The following is a 22125-nucleotide window of genomic DNA, read 5'->3' on the forward strand; positions in this document are numbered from 1 at the left end:
AAGCACCTGCTGCAGTTACAGCACTTCACAGGGCAGGCAATAGCTGTGTTTGTTCCTCTCTCAAGGGACTTCGTAGTATATGGGAAATGGGAGAGAAACAGGCTTACACAGAGGTTATAAGTCCCAAGTCAGAAAAAATCACTACCATGTGGGACTTCTCCCAAGGAGAGGTCAGACCAAATCTTTCCATACCATAAAACTAAGCAGAGACCAAATGAGGAAGGCTAGAGGAAGCCTCCTGTGGCCGAGGATGACAAGAATACTTGAGGAAGGGAGAAGGAACAGTGGCTCAGCCTACAAAGTGCAGGTCACAGCTTCTAGGCATTAAGAGTCCAGACTCAACAAAGGTGGCTAAACTGGCCCCAAACATAAGGCTGCTGGACACTGCAGGAAAAGAGTGTCCTGGGAACTCCCGGTGCTCAAGCTGTAGCAAACCAAAGTGTACTTAATTTGAGAAGAAACACGACCCGAGGCTGCTGAAGGGCAGAACATATTCCCCTCTCCCCTGCAGAGCACAGAACCAGGCAGACCAGCAGATGGTGAGAAAGGAACGACCACTACTTCTTCTTGTCTTCACTCCCCTTCCTCCTTGACCCTTCTAAGAATGAAGGGAGGGAGGCTGTGCAGATGCTGTTAGGCATGCTTGGTAGGGGACGGGAGAAAGGCATCCTTGCCTGGCAGTCCCAGGACGGAGTGTGTAAGTCAAGGATCCTTTTTTTTTTTTTTTTTTTTTTTTTTTTTGAGACAGAGTCTTGCTCTGTCGCCCAGGCTGGAGTGCAGTGGCGCGGTCTCGGCTTACTGGAAGCTCCGCCTCCCGGGTTCACGCCATTCTCCGCCTCAGCCTCCCAAGTAGCTGGGACTACAGGAGCCCGCCACCTCGCCTGGCTAATTTTTTGTATTTTTTTTTAGTAGAGACGGGGTTTCACTGTGTTAGCCAGGATGGTCTCAATCTCCTGACCCCGTGATCCGCCCGCCTCAGCCTCCCAGAGTGCCGGGATTACAGGCGTGAGCCACCGCGCCCGGCAAGGATCTTAACTGGAAACAAACAAACAAAAATAATCCACTCTGGCTAGTTAAAGCATAATGTAAATTCATTAAAGCATATAGATGGCTCATGGAATTACTGGAAAGTCTGATTAAACAGACTGTAAGCTAAGATTCCAAGAACCCCCAGATCTGTACCACAGAAATAAGCAGCATAGGAACTTCAGACTCTGCCATCATCAGGAAGCTGCTGTCAACCGCAACTGACTCTTCCTCTGCTACCAGTCTCAATTCAAATGGTCCCCCATGCTTTGTCTCCTTCCCCACACAATTCAGTTCCCAAAAATAATTGTACATAACACATCTACCTGATGGAACCTACAACATATGGCTGCTTCCTAGTGGCAAGGAAGGGTAGGAAACACAGGGGTTTTGTTTTGTTGTTTGGATTCTACACTGGAAAGGAGGGTATCACACTGTAGAGAACTTTCAAATGTGAAAGGAGTAGTCAAGAAGTTTTGTCCAGCCAGGAATGACAAGGTATGTACTATCCTATATATCTACAATGGGCTAATAAGATTTTGAAGACCCCAAATCCTAGAGACAGGACACTTAATGACAGAAACTCTTTAATCTCTGAAGATAAAGTCACAACTGCTTTATCAACTCTCTATTCCCTAAAGAACAAAAACATTTAATAATCTGAAGGGCTTGTCAACAACCGTATTTCTCCTGAATTACAATTTAACCATCTTCACTTTCCACATCTAACAGAGCACCACTGTGATTATACACACAAATGGCTAGCTATGATTACCTATAGTACCTTCCACTAGCTAGCTGTCCTCCTGCCTGGCCCGTGTTTCAGTATGCACACCCATGCACCTAATGAGTCATCAACTCTCAACCCCAGGATGTTACTGCTTCATTTTCTTACGGGTGAGAGAAGTTACACCTATAGCTAAGTACATCTCTTAACAATAGTAATGATGCTTCCATGTGCATGGTTCTCAGAGCACTTCTGTCTTCTCCCTTAGTCTCACAGCTTATTATTTTGTGGATGAGTAAGAAGAATATACAGAGAGGTTGAATGATTTGTCTGAAGGGTCTAGTAAATGACAGTGCTGAAGCAAAAACCCTCAGGCACGTGGCTCCTTTTCCAGGTCTCACCACACACTGCCTCTGGCTGAAAAACTCATTTGAGATCCTGAGAGCCATCAGTTACTGTACTCAAAGAAATTAAAAGTTGATGTATACCCTTCCCACCTCCCTGAAAAAAGTCCAATAAATTCTTACTTGTTTACAAGTGGAATACTTAAGGCCCAGCCTGCAGCAAAGTCTGGATACTTAAAAACTGTAGGATTCTCAGAAAAGGCATAATGGTGAATTATTGTAGATTCTTCATCATGTAATGCTTTTCCCAAAAACCATTCCTGTTAAATAAAGATATAACATGTCACTTTAAAAACAACCATTTCATGTAAGACCAATAGAAAGTGGTACTATTGGTTTTAGATAATTAAATATTTTGGGTGATAAAGAGTTATTAGCACAGATTAAATATTTCTAGAGAATGTGAACAAAAATATAATTAACACTAGTATGATAATGAATATAACATAAGCTTTGTATACAAAAAGTAGTTCAAGATCTGATCATCAAGATGAACAAGGTATTAGTCATCATTATACCATAAATGTATAAAAGTGGTATTTTGTAGAATATTCCACATAAAAAGACTATTAGGGCGAAGAAAATAGTATGCCCTTATGCCCTACTGAGGTTTTGAAAGAATGATTTGAAAAATTCCTTTCAGAATCAGTGATTATCTATTTATTTACTCATTCATTCAAAAGATTTTTATTGAGAATCTACCACACACCAGGCAGAAACATAACTTACCCTACAGTGGAGAAATGGAAATTTAAAAAGTAAGTAAAATAACCAGGTAGTGATTGAAATGTGCTTTGATGAAAATACATCAGGGTGACTAGGAGCTGCCCTGAAAGAGAGGGAAATCTCTTAGGATGTAACAAACTGAGATGCAATAATATCAAGGAGCTGGATCTATGCAAAAATCTGTTAGTCATATAATGATGACTAGCATTTTGTTCATCCTCAGTAGCGAACTGAGATGAAATAATATCAAAGAGCAAGCTCTATGCAAAAATCTGAGGAAGAGCCATCAAAGGACTTAATGCAAAATCCCTGAGGTGGGAAAAAGTTTGATACAGTCAATGAAAAAAGAAATCCCGTGTGGCTGGAGCTACTGGATGTGGGAGTAAGGTACAAAAGAGACAGGCAAAAGGCTGACCAGGGTGAGTTTTATGTGCCAGAGGAAAGGAGCACGGACTTTAATGAAGTGTAATGAAAGACTTCCACTTCTGACCACAATAGAATAATCTGGATCACATCTACTCTAACAGGTATAAAAGCTGGAGAAATTACATAAAGCAAATGATTGAAGCCATTAGAAAACAACAAAGGCAGATAGGACATAAAGGACTAAGATCCCAGAATTAGAAAGGCCATCCATGGGAGCCCCATATTGGCCTTCTCCTTTCCTCAAGGAATTTGCTGATTCCTGGAGCTGCAAATAGCACGCAGCTAAAAGCAGCAGCTGGGAGCTTTTGCAGCCTCGCTGGACTGAAAGGTAGAGTCTGGAGCTGGAGACCTTGAAAGAGAAGAGATGTAAGGGGGTCTCAAGATGCTGCATGCAAGTTTCCGTCAATGACCTAAGCTGCACAAAAACCAAGGAAAAAAAATGAACCAAGCGGAAAGCAGCAGTGGAGAGGCTAAAAAGCTGAGCAAAGCCTTTAGCAGTACTGTAGTGCTGGGAAACCAAGGCTGGAGTTCAGATTGCCAGGACAAAAGGGCTCTGGAGTATGGGCAGTCTGTACATAGACCTACCCAAACAACATCTACAACCCAGAAGATTAAATCCTTCTATAGGAATTCCTATCATCCATAGCCTTCTTAATTTTTCACATAAAACATCTGAGATTTAGTTAAAACTTACCCGGCAGAGCAAGAAACAAGACCAAACCAGAAACAAGAAAAGTGAAAAACAGAAAGAGATGCACAGATAAAGCAGATGTTGCAGTTATCAAATAAGACTTTTAAAAAGATATGGTTAATGTGTCCTTTAAGGATAAAAAGATTTTTAAAATTGCACCAAAGAACTAGAATTTATAAACAAGAGCCAAATGAAAAATCTAAAACTTAACGCAAGAACTGAAGTTAGTAACTCAAAAAAATATTACACACAATAGCTGAGAAGATTAACAGTCTGGAAACCAAGTCCAGTAAAAAATATCCAGACTGATACAAGAAAAAAAAAAAGGGAAGAAAAGAACTATGGCAACATGGGACACAAGGAAAATGGCTAAAATGTATGACATTAGAAACTAAGGAGAGACAGAATGGGACTGAAGGAATATTTAAAGAATACAGGCTTAGAATTTTCCAAAACTAACTAAAATCATCAAGTTGTACACTCAAGAAGCTCTGTAAACTCCAGTGAGAACAAATACAAAGAAAATCACACATAGGCACATAACGGTAACACTGTTGAAAACTAAAGATAGAGAATATCCTAAAAGCAGCTGGCAGCAGGGGAAGTCATGGAGGGGAGAGAGCATACTTTTTTTTTTTTTTTTTTAAATAAACAGAAACAAGATATACAGCTGAGTTTTCAACAGAAATGATAAGAGGGGAAAGACAATGGTAGAGCATTTGTACAGTAACAGAAGAAAATTGCTCCCAACCCAGAATGCTATACCCAGCAAAAATATCTTAGGTGGAATGGGAAACTACTGAAACAGGAAGCTCTAATAATGGTCAAGGCAAGAGATGACGATAGCCTGAAAACAGCGTAGTAGTATTAAATATGGAGAGAAGATGGACAGGAGATATATTTTGGAAGCAGAAGCAGCTGGTCATGCCAACATGAAGTTGAAGAAAAAAAGAAGAACCAATCTCAAGTCTTAGGCTTTTAATATGAGCAACTGGATAGACAGTGACAGCGATGCATTTCTGGACGAGGAAGACTGAAGATGGAAGAGGTTTAGAAAGGCATTGAGAGTTCAGCTTTGAACATGTCGAGTTTTTGGTTCCTATTAGATAAGCAGAGGTATGAAGCAGGCAGCTTGACATAAGAGAGTACATGGCTGACTCCCTCAATTCCTTTACTCTGTTCCAATGTGACCTGATGAGTGAGGTATTCCTTGAACACCCTATATAGACAGGTAAGCCCATTCCCAATACATCCCTTACTCCCTTATTCTGCTTTATTCTTCTCCATGGCACTTGTTACCATCCGACATATTATATATTTGCATTTTTCTCTATTGCTTATCTGCCCTGAAACAAGAACACACCTCCTTGTGGGCAGGGATGCTGTCCATTTTGTTCACTGCTGTATCTCCAGTTCACCTAACATGTAACAGATGTGCAGTAACTTTTTGTCAAATGAACATAGCAAGTCCAGGAGAGATTTAAAAAGCAACTCTCCTCTATTGAAGAAACTAGAGCATAAATATGGATCAAGTACCCTAAGTTCTAAAAGTTGTGTATATTTTCTCTCTTACCCAACCAAGACCACCTCACTCTCTATTAATTTATCAGTATGTAAAATCAAGAAGACACCATGCATGAGTACTCTTAGGTATTTCTTAAGAGCCTTATTCTGCTTGTGGTTGTATTGCAAATAACTCCCAGAGTCCTACTTTTCCTCAGTTTAGCAACAGATCATAACTGCACATATGTGACAGCTGTTAATTTTTAAATCTAACATTAAAACTGCATTTAGATTCACAGATCCATATGACGACTTTCTTCTTGATACTTCGCCTATGGGTATATTAAATCATTACTGGGTAAGAAGAATACCCTGTAACAACCAAGACAAACCACCTCAGCTTGAGATTAAAAATTCAGCACCTTTAAAAAAAATCTATAATATAGCTCTTTATCAAGTGACTAAACCTTAACCAATATGAAAATCACTGTATTTTACATACCATGCCAATAAGCTTGTATAAAGAAAATAAACATCTCAGTGTATTTTGAAAACTGTCTTACAAATCTTTCACTATTAAAACCTTTCACAATTAAAACCTTTGGTTCCAAACATCTTATGGAAAACATGTTGCTGTTTTATCTCCTAATTGCAGTGTTCAGCTATTATATAGTATATGATTTTCAGTATTTTTGTGTGGGTTATACTGTAAACTACCTTTAAAAAATTATTATAGAATCTATACATAGAACCACTCCCCTAATCTTAATGACTTCCTTAAAGATTTCATTAGAAGGACAATTATAATCAAGAAAAACCTTAAAAGAATAACTCAGTGTTCCACGAGTATCTTAGAATTACTGGTTTTTTTCTTTTTTCAAATTATGCTTTAAGTTCTGGGGTACATGTACAGAACGTACAGTTTTGTTACATAGGTATACGTGTGCCATGGTGGTTTGCTGCACCCATCAACCCGTCATCTACACTAGGTATTTCTCCAAATGCTATCCCTCCCCAAGCCACCCACCGCCCATAAGGCCCAGTGTGTGATGTTCCCCTCCCTGTATCCATGTGTTCTCATTGATTAACTCTCACTGATACGTGAGAACATGCAGTGTTTGGTTTTCTGTTCTTGTGTTAGTTTGCTGAGAATGATGTTCCAGCTTCATCCATGGCACTGCAAAGGACATGAACTCATCCTTTTTGATGGCTGCATAGTATTCCATGGTGTGTATGTGCCACATTTTCTTTATCCAGTCTATCATTGATGAGCATTTGGGTTGGTTCCAAGTCTTTGCTATTGTGAACAGTGCTGGAATAAACGTATGTGTGCACGTATCTTTATAGAAGAATGATTTATAATCCTTTGGGTATATACAATCATGGGATTGCTGGGTCAAATGGTATTTCTGGTTCTAGGTCCTCGAGGAATTGCCACACTGTCTTCCACAATGGTTGAACTAATTTACACTCCCATCAACAGTGTAAAAGCATTCCTACTTCTCCACATCCTCTCCAGCACCTGTTGTTTCCTTTTTTTTTTTTTTTTTTTTTGAGACGGAGTCTCACTCTGTCCCCAGGCTGGAGGGCAGTGGCACGATCTCGGCTCACTGCAAGCTCCGCCTCCCGGGTTCCCGCCATTCTCCTGCCTCAGCCTCCTGAGTAGCTGGGACTACAGGCGCCCGCCACCGCGCCCGGCTAATTTTTTGTATTTTTAGTAGAGACGGGGTTTCACTGTGGTCTTGATCTCCTGACCTTGTGATCCGCCCGCCTCGGCCTCCCAAAGTGCTGGGATTACAGGCTTGAGCCACCGCGCCCGGCCGTTTCCTGACTTTTTAATGATCGCCATTCTAACTGGCATGACATGGTATCTCACTGTAATTTTGATTTGCATTTCTCTAATAACCAGTGATGATGAGCTTTTTTTCATGTTTGTTGGCTGCATAAATGTCTTCTTTCGAGAAGTGTCTGTTCATATAGTTTGCCCACTTTCTGATGGCGTTTTTCTTGAAAATTTGTTTAAATTCTTTGTAGATTCTGGATATTAGCCCTTTGTCAGGTGGATAGATTACAAACATTTTCTCCCATTCTGTAGGTTGCCTGTTCATTCTGATGATAGTTTCCTTCTCTTTAATCAGATGCCATTTGTCAATTTTGGCTTTTGTTGCCATTGTTTTTGGTATTTTAGTCATGAAGTCTTTGCCCATGCCTATGTCCTGAATGGTATTGCCTAGGTTTTCTTCTAGAGTTTTTATGGTTTTAGGTCTCATGTTTAAGTCTTTAATCCATCTTAATTTTTTTATAAGGTGTAAGAAAGGGATCTAGTTTCAGCTATCTGCATATGCCTAGCCAGTTTTTAAAACACCGTGATTTATTAAATAGGGAATCCTTTCCCTATTGTTTTTGTCAGGTTTGCCAAAGATCGGATGGTTGTAAATGTGTGGTGTTATTTCTGAGGCCTCTGTTCCATTCCATTAGCCTATATATCTGTTTTGGTACCAGTACCATGCTGTTTTGTTACTGTAGCCTTGTAGTATAGTTTGAAATCAGGTAGCGTGATGCCTCCAGCTTTGTTCTTTTTGCCCAGGATTGTCTTGGCTATGTGGGCTCTTTTTTTGTTCCATATGAAATTTAAAGTAGTTTTTTCCAATTCTGTAAAGAAAGTCAATGGTAGCTTGATGAGGATAGCATGGAATCTATAAATTACTTTGGTCAGTATGGACATATTTACAATACTGATTCTTCCTATCCATGAGCATGGAATGTTTTTCCATTTGTTTGTGTCCTCTCTTATTTCCTTAAGCAGTGGTTTGTAGCCCTCCTTGAAGAGGCCCTTCACATCCCTTGTAAGTTGTATTTCTGTGTATTTTATTCTCTTTGTAGCAATTGTGAATGGGAGTTCATTCATGATTTGGCTCTCTGTTACTGGTGTATAGGAATGCTTGTGATTTTTGCACATTGATTTTGTATCCTGAGACTTTGCTGAAGTTGCTTATCAGCTTAAGGAGATTTTGAGATGACGGGGTTTTCTTTTTGAGATGGCGTTTTTGCACTGTCACCAGCGCGGGAGTGCAGTGGCGCGATCTCAGCTCACTGCAACCTCCCTCCCGGCTTCAAGTGATTCTCCTGCCTCAGCCTCCCAAGTAGCTGGGATTACAGGCACCCACCACCACGCCCAGCTATTTTTTGTATTTTTAGTAGAGATGGGGTTTCACTATGTTGGTCAGGCTGGTCTCAAACTCCTGACCTTGTGATCCGCCCGTCTCGGCCTCCCAAAGTGCTGGGATTACAGGTGTGAGCCCCCGTGCCTGGCCACAATGGGGTTTTCTAAATATACAATCATGTCATCTGCAAACAGATACAATTTGACTTCCTCTTTTCCTAATTGACTACCCTTTCTTTCTTTCTCTTGCCTGATCACCCTCACCAGAACTTCCAATTGCATGTTGAATAAGAGTGGTGAGGAAGGGCATCCTTGTCTTGGGCAGTTTTCAAAGGGAATGCTTCCAGTTTTTGCCTATTCAGTATGATATGGCTGTGGGTTTGTCATAAATAGCTCTTATTATTTTGAGATATGTTCCACCAATGCCTAGTTTATTGAGAGTTTTTAGCAGGAAGGGCTGTTGAATTTTGTCAAAGGTCTTCTCTGCATCTATTGAGATAATCATGTGGTTCTGTGTATGTGATGGATTACATTTATTGATTTGCATTTGTTGAACCAGCCTTGCATCCCAGGGATGAAGCCGACTTGATCGTGGTAGATAAGCTTTTTGATGTACTGCTGGATTCGGTTTGCCAGCATTGAAGATCTTCCCATTGATGTTCATCACGGATATTGGCCTGAAATTTTCTTTTTTTGTTGTTGTATCTCTACCAGTTTTGGTATCGGGATGATGCTGGCCTCATAAAATGAGTTAGGGAGGATTCCCTCGTTTTCTATTGTTTGGAATAGTTTCAGAAGGAATGGTACCAGCTCCTCTTTGTAACTCTAGTATAATCTGGCTGTGAATCTGTCTGGTCCAGGACTTTTTTTGTTTGGTAGGCTATTAATTACTGCTTCAATTACAGAACTTGTTATTGGTCTATTCAGGGATTCGACTTCTTCTTGTATTGTTGTGGGAGGCTGTATATGTCCAGAAATTTATTTATTTATTTTTAGATTTTCTAGTTTATTTGCATAGAGTTGTTTATAGTATTCTCTGATAGTAGTTTGTATTTCTGTGGGATTGGTGGTGATATCCCCTTTATCATTTTTTATTGCATCTATTTGACTCTTCTCTCTTTTCTTATTAGTCTGGCTAGTAGTCTATCTATTTTGTTAATCTTTTCAAAAAACTAGCTCCTGGATTCATTGATTTTTTTTGAAGTGTTTTTTTTATGTCTCTATCTCCTTCAGTTCTGCTCTGATCTTAGTTACTTCTTGTCTTCTGTTAGCTTTTGAATTTGTTTGCTCTTGCTTCTCTAGTTCTTTTCATTGTGATGTTAGAATGTCGATTTTAGATCTTTCCTGCTTTCTCTTGTGGGCATTTAGTGCTATAGATTTCCCTCTACACACTTCTTTAAATGTGTCCCAGAGACTCTGATACATTGTGTGTTTGTTCTCATTGGTTTCAAAGAACATCTTTATTTCTGTTTTCATTTCGTTATTTACCCAGTAGTCATTCAGGAGCAGGTTGCTCAGTTTCCATGTAGTTGTGTGGTTTTGAGTTTCTTAGTCCTGAGTTCTAATTTGATTGCACTGTGGTCTGAGAGACTGTTCATTATGATTTCCATTCTTTTCCATTTGCTGAGGAGTGTTTTACTTCCAATTATGTGGTCGATTTTAGAATAAGTGTGATGTGGTGCTGAAAAGAATGTATATTCTGTTGATTTGGGGTGGAGAGTTCTGTAGATGTCTATTAGGTCTGCTTGGTCCAGAGCTGAGTTCAGGTCCTGGATATCCTTGTCAATTTTCTGTCTTGTTGATCTGTCTAATATTGACAGTGGGGTGTTAAAGTCTCCCAGTATTATTGTGTGGGAGTCTAAGTCTCTGTGTAGGTCTCCAGGAACTTTCTTTATGAATCTGGGTGCTCCTGTATTGGGTGCATATATTTAGGACAGTTAGCTCTTCTTGTTGCGTTGATCCCTTTACCATTATGTAATGCCCTTGTCTCTTTTGATCTTTGTTGGTTTAAAGTCTGTTTTATCAGAGACTAGGATTGCAACCCCTGCTGTTGTTTTGGTCTTCCATTTTCTTGGTAAATCTTCCTCCATCCCTTTATTTTGAGCCTATGTGTGTCTTTGCACATGAGATGGGTATTCCAAATACAGCACACCAATGGGTCTTGACTCTTTATCCAATTTGCCAGTCTGTGTCTTTTAATTGGGACATTTAGCCCATTTACATTTAAGGTTTATATCGTTATCTGTAAATCTGATCCTGCCATTTTGATGCTAGCTGGTTATTTTGCCCCTTAGTTGATGCAGTTTCTTCACAGCGTCGATGGTCTTTACAATTTGGTATGTTTTTGCAGTGGCTGGTACCAGTTGTTCCTTTCCATGCTTATTGCTTCCTTTAGGAGCTCTTGTAAGGCAGGCCTGGTGCTGACAAAATCTCTCAGCATTTCTTTTGTCAGTAAAGGATTTGTATTTCTTTGCTTATGAAGCTTAGTTTGGCTGGATATGAAAATTCTGTGTTGAAAATTCTTTTCTTTAAGAATGTTGAATATTGGCCCCCACTCTCTTCTGGCTTGTAGGGTTTCTGCCGAGAAATCCGCTGTTAGTCTGATGGGCTTCCCTTTGTGGGTAACCCGACTTTCCCTCTGGCTGCCCTTAACATTTTTTCCTTCATTTTAACTTTGGTGAATCTGATGATTATGTGTCTTGGGGTCGTTCTTCTTGAGGAGTATCTTTGTGGTGTTCTCTATATTTCTGAATTTGAATGTTGGCCTGCCTTGCTAGATTGGGGAATTGCCCCAGATAATATCCTGAAGAGTGTTTTCCAACTTGGTTCCATTCTCACCATCACTTTCAGGTACAACAATCAAACATAGATTTGGTCTTTTCACATAGTCTCATATTTCTTGGAGGCTTCGTTCATTTCTTTTCAGTCTTTTTTCTCTAATCTTGTCTTCTTGCTTTATTTCATTGAGTTGATCTTCAATCTCTGATATCGTTTCTTCCACTTGATCGATTCGGCTATTGGTACTTGTGTATGCTTCACGAAGTCCTTGTGCTGTGTATTTCAGCTCCATCAGGTCATTTATGTTCTTCTCTAAACTGGTTATTCTAGTTAGCAATTCATCTAACCTTTTTTCAAGGCTCTTAGCTTCCTTGCATTGGGTTAGAACATGCTCCTTTAGCTTGGAGGAGTTTATTACCCACGTTCAGAAGCCCACTTCTGTCAATTTGTCAAACTCATTCTCCATCCAGTTTTGTTCCCTTGAGGAGTTGTGATCCTTTGAAGGAGAAGAGGTCTTCTAGTTTTTGGGATTTTCAGCCATTTTGCACTGGTTTCTCCCCATCTTCATGGATTTATCTACCTTTGGTCTTTGACCTTCAGAGGGGGTCTCTGAGTGGACGTCCTTTTTGTCGATACTGATACTATTCCTTTCTGTTTATTAGTTTTCCTTCTAACAGTCTGGTCCCCCTGTTGCAGATCTGCTGGAGTTTGCTGGAGATCCGCTCCAGACCGTTTGCCTGGATATCACCGGTGGACGCTGCAGAACCACAAACATTGCTGCCTGTTCCTTCCTGTGGAAGCTTCATCCCAGAGGGGCACCTGCCAGATGCCAGCCAGAGCTCTCCTGTATGAGTTGTCTGTCGGCCCCTACTGGGAGGTGTCTCCCAGTCAGGCTACAGGGGGTCAGGGACCCACTTGAGGAGGGAGGCTGTCCCTTATCGGAGCTCAAACACTGTGCTGGGAGATCCGCTGCTCTCTTCAGAGCTGCCAGGTAGGGACACTTAAGTCTGCTGAAGCTGCACCCACAACCGCTCCTTCCCCCAGGTTCTCTGTCCCAGGGAGGTGGAGGTTTTATCTCTAAGCCCCTGACTGGGGCTGCTGCCTTTTTTTCAGAGATGCCCTGCCCAGAGAGGAGGGAATCTAGAGAGGCAGTCTGGCTGCAGAGGCCGTGCTGGGCTGCTGTGGGCTCTACCCAATTTGAAGTTCCTGGTGGCTTTGTTTATACTATGAGGGTAAAACTGCCTGAGTACTCAAGCCTCAGCAATGGTGGCTGTCCCTCTGAATTACTTTTTACAAGTGTTTTATCTCTATTATCTCTATTAAATATTTATCTCTATTATCTCTATTAAAAATAAATTTAGGCCAGGTGTGGTGGCTCCATGCCTGTAATTCCAGCACTTTGGGAGGCCGAGGCAGGCAGATCACTTGACACCAGGAGTTTAAGACCAGACTGGCCAACAGGGCAAAACCCCGTCTTTACTAAAAATACAAAAATTACTCATGTGTGCTGGTGCATGACTGTAATCCCAGCTACTTGGGAGGCTGAGGCACAAGAAGTGATTGAACCTGGGAGGTGGAGGTTGCAGTGAGCCGAGATTGCACCACTGCACTCCGGCCTGGGTGATAATACGAGACTCTGTCTCAAAAAATAAAATAAAATAAAATAAATTTAAAGTCAACACACCTCATCAAATACACATATATTAATAGCATACTGTGGTTACAAAGGAGACTTCAAACAACATACAAAATTTAGAGAAATCACCGAGGAAGGCAATTTAACAAAGATTACTTTAATAAAAGTTAAAATTTTACATTTAAAATATTTTATGACAGTATACATTTGCATTAGTGATAATGACTGAAAGATGAAGGAAATAAATCAGAATCAAACAAAATACCTTATACCCTCACACATTATATAATTATTTTAAGGTACTCAAAGCTTATTTGTGTAAATATCAAAGCCAGGTTTGCTTTATACTTTTTTCCTTTCAACTGGTAGGGGAAAAAGAATCACACTAGTTTGAGCTAACTTCAACATTATATAATCTTTATAATTTCTTACTGCTAGTTTCAAAAGAAATAAAGCATTCTGGATTTTTTTTTTTTTCACATGGCAGAGTTCTGAAAAGAGGGAGAAAACAACTCCTTTTGCTTCTGTTCTGTACTTGTTTTTCATGAACTTGCTTTGAACTTTTAAATTTATCATCCCAATTTTCATTAAAAAGCAAAGTGAGTCACCATCTCCTGTACAGAATTAGAGCTATGGATAATGGAAAAATAATCTCCAGGTGAAATGAACACTAGAAGGAGGTGAAAACTCCTACATCCTAAAAAAGATTTGGGAGTTTTTCCTAAGCCAAAAGGAAACATAAAAGCCTAACAAATGGTTTACATAAAACATGGCAGAAAGTACATAGGTGCTGGTTAGTATCATCTGAAAAGACTGGATGAGACAGGTTCATAATTCTTCCCTTTGAAGGAATTATTTTTTTAACCCAACGACCTTCTCATCCAATTATATCTAAAGCTTCCCAGAAATCAAAAGCATGAAGAAAAATCGTAATGGATCTTTCCAGCATTTAAAGATCATCAAAAGCAGTGGTTTCTATTATAGTAAAGACTTTCCAGCATTGGAGAAATTAATCTAATGATCACTGTTGCCCAGTGTTTGACATCTACATCAACAAACCGAGCAGCGTCCAGAAGCTCGCCTTTTATTCCCCATGAGCTCATTACATCTGATTCATTTCAGGAGTGAGCATCCAAAGGTGGATGGGACAGGTTTCCACTGGGACCAGCCCATCTCTGCTTATCTCAAGTTTAAAGAATTCCAAAAAGTGATCAGGTGGTAACCTGGGCTTCTTTTCTCTGAAGGAGAACTGAATGAGCTCAATTTACTCTTGACACATTTCCAAGGCAGCTCTCTAAACCTAACGAGCCTTAGAACGTAGCCTAACAGCAAAACTGATTATTACAGGGTTATAAAGTCATTCACGAATATTCACTGACCACCTACTAAGTGTTAAACACTGCTCAGGGCTAGGGATTTCCAGGCAAACAAGATCCAGTTGCTCTATCAAATCTGCACAAAATAAAAATAAGATTTGAAAACGTGAAAGTTTTGTGGACTTCACTGTGGTGGACTTCACTGAGTTCCTCCAGTTCAAGATACATCCCTTCCCACCCCCATTCTTTCTCAAATAGTGTCCCCTGCCTGGTAGACTCTCTTTTTCTCTTGCTAACTCTTACTCATCCAACAGAACTCAGACTAAATGTCACTTCCTGTCCTGACCCTCCCAAGTTAGATTCCATGCCCCTGTTATATGCTTCTAACAGTACCCTAGTCTTCCTTATTAGGGATGTTTTGCTTCTAACCATAACTGCTTCTCTAATGGTCTGTTCTCCCCGCTATTCTTTGCCACCCACATGGTCAGAATCACTGTCTGTTTTGTTCTAGCCTCTGCCATCCACAGTGCTCAGTATACAGCTGGCACTCAAAAACAATTTTCTATCTAAAATAATATATGGTCACTGTCTAATAAGGAAAAATAGCCAACTTAAGTTTATTGCTAAGATAAGCAGTTTCTGAACTTCAAGTGATAGTTTTCAACTCTCTGAAATTGCTAACACATGTATTCACAGATTTTTTTCATTTAAAATGGCTCATCATAAGCTCTGTCCCTCTATAAGCTACGAACTTCAAAGAGCATTATTTAACATATCTTCCAGATATTCAACAATGTTTCATTCTGTTTAATTTTAAACTAAGTGGTTTTTTATTAGATTCAAAAGCTTCTTAATCAAAATTAAATCTCCTTTGAAACACTGTCCCCCAAAATAAGAACTGGTATTGAAGTTATATTCACCTTAGAGGGGTCATATCTGCTGAGGGTTTCCAAGAGTTTTGGAATCTGTATTCTTGTCTCTTCTTCACAGAAGAAAATCCAAGACGAATTTCTGCTGTATGTTACAGAAAAGCTGATCAAAAGAAACAAGTTTCAGTAATCACTTCTGTAAAATGAGTTAATAATAAGGTTTAAAACTGATAGGTAGGAAATGAATGAAGGGTACACAGAATGGCATATCTAGTTTTTTTCTCTATATTTTTCTTCAGCTTATAGAAAAGCCAGATGCTAATGGTTTAAAAAACAGCTGGAGTTCTTAAAGCTAATTCTCTCCATAACAACACTAGTTCAGGGGATAAATAATTTTCAAATATCAACTTGAAGCATTTTATCTTTTAAGAAAAAGCATATATAAGGCAGGGTGCAGTGGCTCACGCCTGTAATCCCAGCACTTTGGGAGGCCAAGGCAGACAGATCACAAAGTCAAGAGATCAAGGGCATCCTGGCCAACATGGTAAAACTCGTCTCTACTAAAAATACAAAAATTAACTGGGCATGGTGGCAGACACCTGTAGTCCCAGCTACTTGGGAGGCTGAGGCAAGAGAATCGCTTGAACCCACGAGGCAGAGCTTGCAGTAAGCCGAGATCACGCCACTGTACTCCAGCCTGGCGATGAAGCGAGACTCCGTCTTAAAAAAAAAAAAAAAAAAAAAAGCTACTCATGATTAAGAACCAATCATCAAGAAATTTGGTTAAGGTAATAATCATAAAAAGTAAAACTCAAATTTATTTCACTTACTGACTGAGGAAAACCACATCCTCTTAATAAAAAGACTAGGGGCATAGAAGTGTTCAGGTAGGAATGTCAGTCATCTACACGTGAGTTAAACAAACGTACTGCGGTAACAATGGAAGTATGGTCCATGCACCTTCTTGTTTAGCCAGCTGATGAAGGAGGAGGACACTGGGGAGCTCCTGAAAAAACAATGATCAAAGAAGGTAAGTATGAATTGATCACTCCAAAAAAAGTAAAAAAAAAAAAAAAAAAAAAAAAAAAAGAAGAAGAAGAAGAAGAAGAAAAGAAAAAAGAAAAAAAGAAAAGGCTTAGCTTAAAATGCAGCTATTTCTAGAGACCTGACATGGTACTCTTCAAACCACTTCTTTTTCCTTATTTTCTCCAGAAGCTACTGGAAATGAAGTATTTTGGCTGAATCCATGCAACCTCTGCACTCTGCACTCTGCACCACCCACGCACCCAAATAGGGCTCAAGACCTACAAGGAAAGTCTTCCATGACTTGGAGCCAACCTGAAGTCTGTGAAGGTGACTTGAAGGGAAGAGCCTGGGGGAAAGTCAGGGATAACTCAGAGGCACAGAAGCAGTTTTTTATTTTATATACAACATACGGAACATGTGAAAAGGAAAACCCTTTGGCTAAACTAGAGGATACAATATTTGATCTACCTCATGTGCAAAAATTACTTTTTAAAGTTCTCTAAACACATTATAACACCCTGATAACAAAAAGTTTTGGTCTAGAAATATAATCCTTAATTACTCAGGCAATAGTAAGAATAGCATAATAATGGAATTGACAAATTTTTAAGCATAGGAGGAACTAAAATTCAGAAATAAGGCACAACTGTGCTTACATAAATTATGCACACATATACAGGGATTAATATTAATCACGAGTGTTAGCTTTGAAGTAAAACACTATTCGCTATATTTCAAGTTGTTACAAAAGCCAAAAGTCAAAAATTTCATATCTGATATGCTTAAACCTCCTCCCCCAACAAACTTTATTATATCCTGTGTTTTATACTAGCTATAAAACTATATTCCTAGTAACCATTACAGACAAAAGAATTCAAGAAGAAGTACCTAAGTATCTGAAATATTAGTGCACTGATGTGGATTTCACAGCAGTCTTAAAGTTCAGATATGTATTATTTAAGAAGAGAATAGTCTTTAACATAAATCTTTGGAATTAAATTTCAAGTAAATCTCATTTATTTTATATAATATTCCTTTCAACTTCCATGTACAAATATGAAATGCAGAAAACAGTAATCACGGGTCAAATAAGACAAACAATGTGGTATGTTAGAAAGAGTAAACCTTAAGGTTAAATTAGCAGTTACCCAATATAAATAATTCAGGGCTTTCCTACAGTTACTTCTGAATTATGCAGTAATTTTCATTGTATTTTAAAAATTCCAGCAAATATATATATTCATGAAGGATTACATAAGAGCAGAAAATCATGTGTAAAGAAACTAATGATGTTACTATTTGCATAAAACTTTGGAATTATGGGTAAATGCAAATGTGAGCTAGACAAGAAAAATAGAGCAAATACTTTTTAAAGTTTTACATAAAAGTAGCTAATGAGTTATGTATCAATTAAAATTATGCTGAAAACTTTATAGCAATGGAAATGTCCTTATGTTTAATAGAAAAAAATCAGACATGATTCCAAGAATAGAACAAAATCCTAAATGAACAGAGAGTAGAGGAACCAGAAAGTGAAAATATTTGTGTCAAGATGATATAATAATGAGATATATGCTTTAAAAATCCTTCAATTAAAACATAGCTAAGGTTTTTAAAAATTGAAGGAAAATGAATGCACCTCAAAAATTTACTTCCAAGGAAGTATTATACTTCCTAGTTATAGGCGATGTATAACGTAACATCAACAGCTATTAACTGAGAAAAGGCTTCCTTTGATACCTAGACAGCAACCTCAGCAGAAAGGCTACGAGGACACTTTCCTGGGAGAGATTAGAAGACAAGCTTATGAATAACTCTGCCACAACATAAAATGAGGGAGGGAAAGGTTTAGGTAGTGCAAACAAGGAATCACATCCTAGACTGAAATAAACTCTGGATTATCAGTAGATTAAAGTCACTCATAGCTCCATTATATTTGTTTACTAAATCATATACTAGATTTCATATTTGCTTCAGTTTGTGAACACAAGATCAAATTACCTGTCTCTCTGTATCTCCATATAACAATATTTCAAAAGCTAGCATGCCTTGTTACTAACACTCTCCAAAGGTGAGTACTCAAAAATACAAAGTAGGTGCTACCGTGGCACTCAGAAACCTGCTCTTGATTAACTCTTGATTAAGCCAAGGTCATCTTAATTATAAATAAATTTTAATCTACTAATCCCCAAAAATGCCCAAGAGCTTTTATTCTTGTCATATACATACATATACACATATAAATGTATATATGAATGCACACAGAGACCCAAACAGACATAATATTACACTTAGATGTAGTAGCACCTTAAAGGTAATTATCAAAAAGGGTGCAAGAAAATTTTCTATCAAATGATCTTATCTCAGTTCCTACCACTAAGGATTATAATACTTTATGTTCCATCTATCGCCATCACAAGATTTAGACCTCCTTAAAGGTAGTGTCACTAAATGATACCATTTTTAGATTCAAAGCAAGTTTTTGTTTTTATTTTTGGAGACAGTTTCGCTCTTGTCACCCAGGCGCAATCTCGACTCACTGCAACCTCTGCCTACCAGGTTCAAGTGATTCTCCTGCCTCAGCCTCCTGAGTAGCTGGGATTGCAGGGGTGCACCACCACGCCTGGCTAATTTTTGTGTTATTAATAGAGACAGGGTTTCACCGTATTGGCCAGGCTGGTCTCGAACTCCTGATTTCAGGTGATCCACCGGCCACAGCTTTCCAAAGTGCTGGCATTACAGGCATGAGCCACCGTGCCCTGGCTCAAAGCAGGTTTTTAAATAAGTAACTGGATGAATGACTAAAAAATAGTTTTCAAATTAAAATTCAAGGGGAAAATAAGAAAATGTTCTATGAACATTACCAAGAGTTGTCTGGAATAAAGACATAGTAATGGCATTCATGCATGCAACAACTGTCGTCAATCTAAATGATGCCTAATCATGCTACTATTTCAAACCTAAAAGGTAATTCAAAATTCTCTCGATAATGAGATAATGCCCTAACAGGCAGACATAAAGGAGCTAAAAATACGAATGATCAAATATGGAAAATGACAGAAAAGGGAAGGAAAATGAAAAGGCTGATTGCAATAATTTAAACTTTAATGTCAACTGTATGTATCTCTTTGAATCAAAGTCTGCCTTTATCAGCATCCACTGGTATCATAATCACTTTGAAGACAGAAAGCCTAGAGAACTTTCAGTCAGTACTTCCTTGGAACATATTTGTTATCAAGTCATGAATTTATATTTAAAACAGCTAATAATTATTGAGAGCAAACAAATTTAAAACCAACATTCTAATTCATTAGTTGGTTCTTATGCATATTCATCATCCTCATTTGGGAAAGGGGTTTGATTCCAATATCACAGCTGAGTATTCTCACAATATTTTTTAGAATGGAGAAGGGCCATTACTCTTGATATGGAGGGGAAATCATTAAAGATTCATATCTAGAATTGTTAATAGTATGAATGAAAAAGCTAACATTTGAACATGGATTAAAATAGATGAATATATAAAATAGCATAAATAACCTTAATTATTCAGCAGATTTGGTTTTGAACCATTTTAGTTTTTCTGCATGTCTGGAAATAATTCAACAATTAAACTACAAGCTGCTGGTCTTCCCCTTGTCAACAGACTATCTGCCAGTATTTGTCGTTTGTCCTTAACTTCTCCTCTAAACCTAGAAGTACGTGGGTTTATGGTCTCATTCAGTTTTATTATTCAGACTACATGCTAAATTAGAAAGTAACATCAGCACATTGGTTCAGTATTAGGCAAAGCTTCTAAAAAACTGAACTTTTAAGACTGATTCCATTTCAACTGCATGTCTAAATTCCAACTATTACATCATTCTAAGGCATTGAACTGAGCTTTTAGAATAACAAATAAATCATGGTAAAAATTAACATGTTTATTGTTACAGTTTCTTCTGTAAGAGGTAGGTATGTCTTATGAGGATAATAGAGATCTGTAACATGCTATTTGCAACATGTATCAGACAGATTTACTAGCCTTTAGAGATCCAGTATTCATTTATGGCCCCCAGCAGATTATATGTGATGTTATAACAACATACCTTCTAGGAATCTGAGACTGTATTACAAAAAAACAAAAGATTTCTCTGGACACCTGTCTGAATCATTAAATGTCCTTTCCTAACAAGAAAAAATATTACCTCATTATTTAGAAATTTTTATTTTTATGAACAATTTACTTTGAAATGCATTACTAAGTTTATTTTATAGCTCATACAAATCTATTTTAACTAATAATTCATTTGCTCACAAAAGGCTGTAAAGCTCAGTATTTAAGGATCTGATTTTTGGAGCCAAATTCCTTCCTCTGAACCCTGGCTCTATTCTGAGCCAAGCAACTTGAGTGAGTTTCTTATCCTAGTTGTGGCTCTGCCACCTCGTTCTGTCATGTATTGAGATGATAATGGCAAAGGGGAGCAAGTGAGTTAATACATGCCAGGCACTTGGCATGTGGTAAGCATGTGATGACTATTAACAATATCATCAATTTTGCAATATTTTTTGAGCAACTACTATGTACCAGGTACTGTTCTAGGAATACAGTAAACAGCTGTGATAAGACACGCAGAGTCCCTGCCCTCTTGGATCTCACGTTCTCGTGAGGGAGACAGGCAACAAGCAAACAAATCTACAATATAATGTCAGGGATAGAAGCCATAACGACAGAGCCATATGAAGGGACAGACTGAACAGGACCCTGTTTACCAATCGACACCGGTCTGCCGCACGAAGGATCGTGGCCCCACCTGCGTGTCAGGAGGAAGGCAGAGAGAATAAGCTTTGGATCCCCTCAGAACTGAGGTATAGGACTTACTCCACTATTTTATTAATCTCTCTAAGCCTCAGTGTCCCCTCTGCAAAATGGCAAGAATAACAGCAACTAATTCATAGAGTTCAATGAGCTGATGCTTGAAAACAGCATAGCATACTGTACCAATATGAGCACTAAGTAAAATGATGATGGGCACTCAATAAAAGCTACAATAACTACTGTAGTTTCCAATTCTCTCCACTCCAAACCCTGGGCCCATAAACTAGATGTCTCACTAATCCCTCAAACTCCACCTTTCCAAAAAAGAACTCATCATCTTAGCTGAGGGTAGCTCATCCTCTTTCCTTCATCCATTCCCTAATATCCAGTGACACCCACGATGTATTGCCTCCTTCAGTGACAGCCCTCAAGCTGCCCAAGACAGAAGTCTACCAAACTCACATTACATTTCTTCAAGGCTTAGTGCAAATGCCATAAAAAAGCCTTTACTGGCATTTCCAGATGGGGTCACAGCTTTCCTTGCCTATGTTCTCAGGGGGCCATGCTTGTACTGATTCATACAGCAATTCAATCAGTGGAATGACCAGCTCCCCTCACTAGAATGAGCCTCCTGGAGGGCAGGTACCATTTCCAGCAATAGGCACTGGGCATGGCACAGTCTACAGTGACCTACACCCTGGAGAGGCCGTCCCTGCTGGGCATCACACACCACTGGCATCATGCTCATGGAGCCCCCACCTCCTCTGCACACTTTCACGTGCTGGCTTTGCATTGGCCTCCACCGTCACCACTAGACACCCAGAGGAGGGAGGTCTACAGCTACCTTCTTTTTGGGGTCTCCAGCTCCATACTCATCCAACATGCCATGCTGGAAGGGAGGCCCACCCTCCCCTGAGCTTGGGAAGCCCGAGCACCTGGCCTCTGTCTGCCTTAATGGGCCAAGCCCCAGCTCCCTCCAGACACAAGGTATAGACCTCTCCAGGAAGCAAAGGGGTTCAAATGCTGGGCAGCCAAA

General features: G+C 39.1%; 1 protein-coding gene and 1 long non-coding RNA gene across 3 annotated transcripts in view; one reads left to right on the forward strand and one right to left on the reverse strand.

Annotated features, from left to right (window-relative positions):
- Positions 1 to 12253, forward strand: part of LOC105485992 (uncharacterized) — a 539662-nt gene extending 527409 nt beyond the window's left edge. Inside the window, exon 8 of the long non-coding RNA XR_011615075.1 lies at positions 12141 to 12253. This is a non-coding gene — a long non-coding RNA (uncharacterized lncRNA). The remainder of the gene's footprint in view (positions 1 to 12140) is intronic.
- LOC105485984 (beta 3-glucosyltransferase) overlaps positions 1 to 22125 on the reverse strand; it is a 120346-nt gene that overhangs the window by 56652 nt on the left and 41569 nt on the right. For both annotated transcript variants that reach the window (XM_011748618.3, XM_071081669.1), the window contains exons 5-7: positions 16195 to 16271; positions 15317 to 15428; positions 2281 to 2417 (exon numbers count right to left, since the gene is read on the reverse strand). In XM_011748618.3, coding sequence (XP_011746920.1) covers positions 2281 to 2417; positions 15317 to 15428; positions 16195 to 16271 — 326 coding nt within the window. The remainder of the gene's footprint in view (positions 1 to 2280; positions 2418 to 15316; positions 15429 to 16194; positions 16272 to 22125) is intronic.

This window comes from Macaca nemestrina, chromosome 16, assembly GCF_043159975.1.
Source record: "Macaca nemestrina isolate mMacNem1 chromosome 16, mMacNem.hap1, whole genome shotgun sequence".
NCBI lineage: Eukaryota > Metazoa > Chordata > Mammalia > Primates > Cercopithecidae > Macaca > Macaca nemestrina.